This window comes from Triticum dicoccoides, chromosome 5A (genome assembly GCF_002162155.2).
Source record: "Triticum dicoccoides isolate Atlit2015 ecotype Zavitan chromosome 5A, WEW_v2.0, whole genome shotgun sequence".
In the NCBI taxonomy this organism is placed as follows: Eukaryota; Viridiplantae; Streptophyta; class Magnoliopsida; order Poales; family Poaceae; genus Triticum; species Triticum dicoccoides.
The window spans coordinates 691,082,853-691,085,048 of NC_041388.1; the positions used below are offsets into that span (position 1 = coordinate 691,082,853).

At 38.5% G+C, this 2,196-nt stretch overlaps 1 protein-coding gene across 1 annotated transcript; it reads left to right on the forward strand.

The window, feature by feature from the left end:
* Positions 1 to 383: 383 nt before the first annotated feature.
* LOC119298465 (defensin Tk-AMP-D6-like) lies at positions 384 to 1,327 on the forward strand. The gene is made up of 2 exons (XM_037575860.1): positions 384 to 531; positions 903 to 1,327. The coding sequence occupies exons 1-2, from the start codon at positions 468 to 470 to the stop codon at positions 1,067 to 1,069; spliced, it is 231 nt and encodes a 76-aa protein (XP_037431757.1). The 5' UTR covers positions 384 to 467; the 3' UTR covers positions 1,070 to 1,327.
* The last annotated feature ends 869 nt before the right edge of the window (positions 1,328 to 2,196 follow it).

A 2,196-nucleotide genomic window follows, 5' to 3' on the forward strand; every position in this document is an offset into this window, starting at 1 on the left:
GTACGTGTCATCCGGACATTGCATGTAGTTGCAGCTTTTACTAGATCTAATGAGTCTGTCCTAAATGTCAGGGGTTTTATAAATTTTGTAAGTTGTATATTTTTTCCCAATCAGACTCACATGCACCCATTCGAGTATTTTGTTATGAGGTTTTTTAAGCACCGCATGCAAACCCCATACTTTTCCAACACGCAAAAAAAAAGGATAGTACTCCGAGAAGACCGGTTTGACGAGAGTCTAACTTCGGAGTATGACATATATAGAACGCCTAGGGACAGCGCAACATGTTGCCGCTTATGACTGGCCACTATTTTTAGCCAATTATATACTATATATGGATGTGAGACGATCTTGTGGTTCTCCATCGTGCCATCCAGACATGCTTACCCTTATATAAACTCGACATAAGGATTTTGACGCATGATTGTCTTCCTACCAAAGAAAAGTTTACACATAACTAGCAATCCATGAATTCATCCCACAAGTTCTTCATGGTTGTTGCCGTCCTTGCCTTGCTCGTCGTGGCTACGGGTGAGAATTTACACTGGATTTACTCCTTTCCTTTCTTTTTGATACACTGCCCTTTATGTTGTCCTATAATAAATTATTATTGCTAACTAAAACATGGCAGATCTGAGCTTTCACTTTTGCTTTACCAGGCTAGAAAATCACATGAGCCCATCATATATGACAAGCAATATTCACAAGACATGAATATCAATTGGTACCATATTTTTATAAGAAATAAAAGCACAAAAGGGGTGTCTTATAAAATATCTAGTACAATATAAGTGGTAATCTAATGAGAGAAAAACTTATGCAGATACATCATCATGTGTGATTCACTGATTTGATGTATTTAACGTACTTTTCCAATGTGTGGGTGTGTTTGTGTTGTTCAGAGGTGGCACCGGCGCAGGCGGTAGACTGCAGGACAGCGAGCACCCGGTTCAACGGCATATGCATCCTGGACACCAGTTGCGCCAACATGTGCATCACCGAGGGGTTCCTGGCTGGCGGGGAGTGTGAAGGCCTCCACAGGCGCTGCATGTGCAGAACACCATGCTAGGCAAAGCATATGCATAGTCTGGACTGCTTCATCAGGAAGTTTTCCCGATTTAGATAAAAACAAGGAAAATATATATTTTTTCTAAAAGAAAAGAAAATGGAGTTGTGACACATACTGTGTTCTTTTAGTTTTTTTCCACATGTTCATCTGGAAACTTGTGGCTGTGCAGTTTGATGCATTTGTGTTGATCGTGCAATCCAGTTTGATGTGTTTTTGTTGTAAACTTGAAGTTGACCATTTAGTCATTGTGTAAGATTATTTTCCAAGATTCATTCATTTGTGATCATGCAATGCAGTATTGTAGTACTAGTAACCGCAGTGTTTCTAGTAGCATAAATTTATTTCTCTAACTTCTAACGTTGACAGTGAAGACAAATAGAAGGATGGAATGATTTTGGTGGTTGCGTGATCTGAACACAGAGATCTCAAATGAAAATGATATAAGGTTGAAATGATATATAATATTTCAGCTCCACCAAAGAAATCAATATCGTTTCTCCTTGAAATTTTTGCTAGTGTCCATGAGCCGTGACTAAATTATCGATATGCCAAAATTATCAACAACGTTATTTTGATAAATATTGTTTGTTAAATAAGGAGTGAAGTTGTTTATTCGTGTCTTGACTCTTGGTATTAATGACAGCAGTGATTGGTATTTTCGCAGTTTTGTTATTTGTCGAACGACGGAACAAATGATTATCTCCAAATGACCACTGAGAATAATCAGATCAAACTTAAGATTCATGTAGATGCTAAGAGGACGAGAAATCTGATCTGACATTAGTAACAACTATTGGTAGTTCATTGTGAAATCACCATCAGTAAGTCAATTGAGCCCTTGTAGACATCGTAATCATGTCTTGTTTTTTCTTAGCCTTGACTCGCCTCATGCCCTCATTGATACTTTAGCTAGACCATGTCGTGCACTGCATGGCGAGGTGGCCAAAGCCGTACATGTTCTACTCCAGTTGGTACTCGTCACCATGTTCAAGGCATTCATGCATGGTAGGGTGATCATATCATTAGACATTAGATGTAGTTGTCGCACCTTTTACAAGATCTACATATTGATCCACTTGTAATTTTCCAAGGGTTTTATGAATTCAGTAAGTATTATATTATGCCGA

What these genes read in the sequence shown, in the direction of transcription:
- LOC119298465 (XM_037575860.1), top strand. Translation starts at nt 468, where the DNA reads ATGAATTCATCCCACAAGTTCTTCATGGTTGTTGCCGTCCTTGCCTTG. An exon ending in CTTGCTCGTCGTGGCTACGG is followed by an intron (nt 532 to 902) that starts GTGAGAATTTAC and finishes TGTGTTGTTCAG; the next exon opens with AGGTGGCACCGGCGCAGGCG.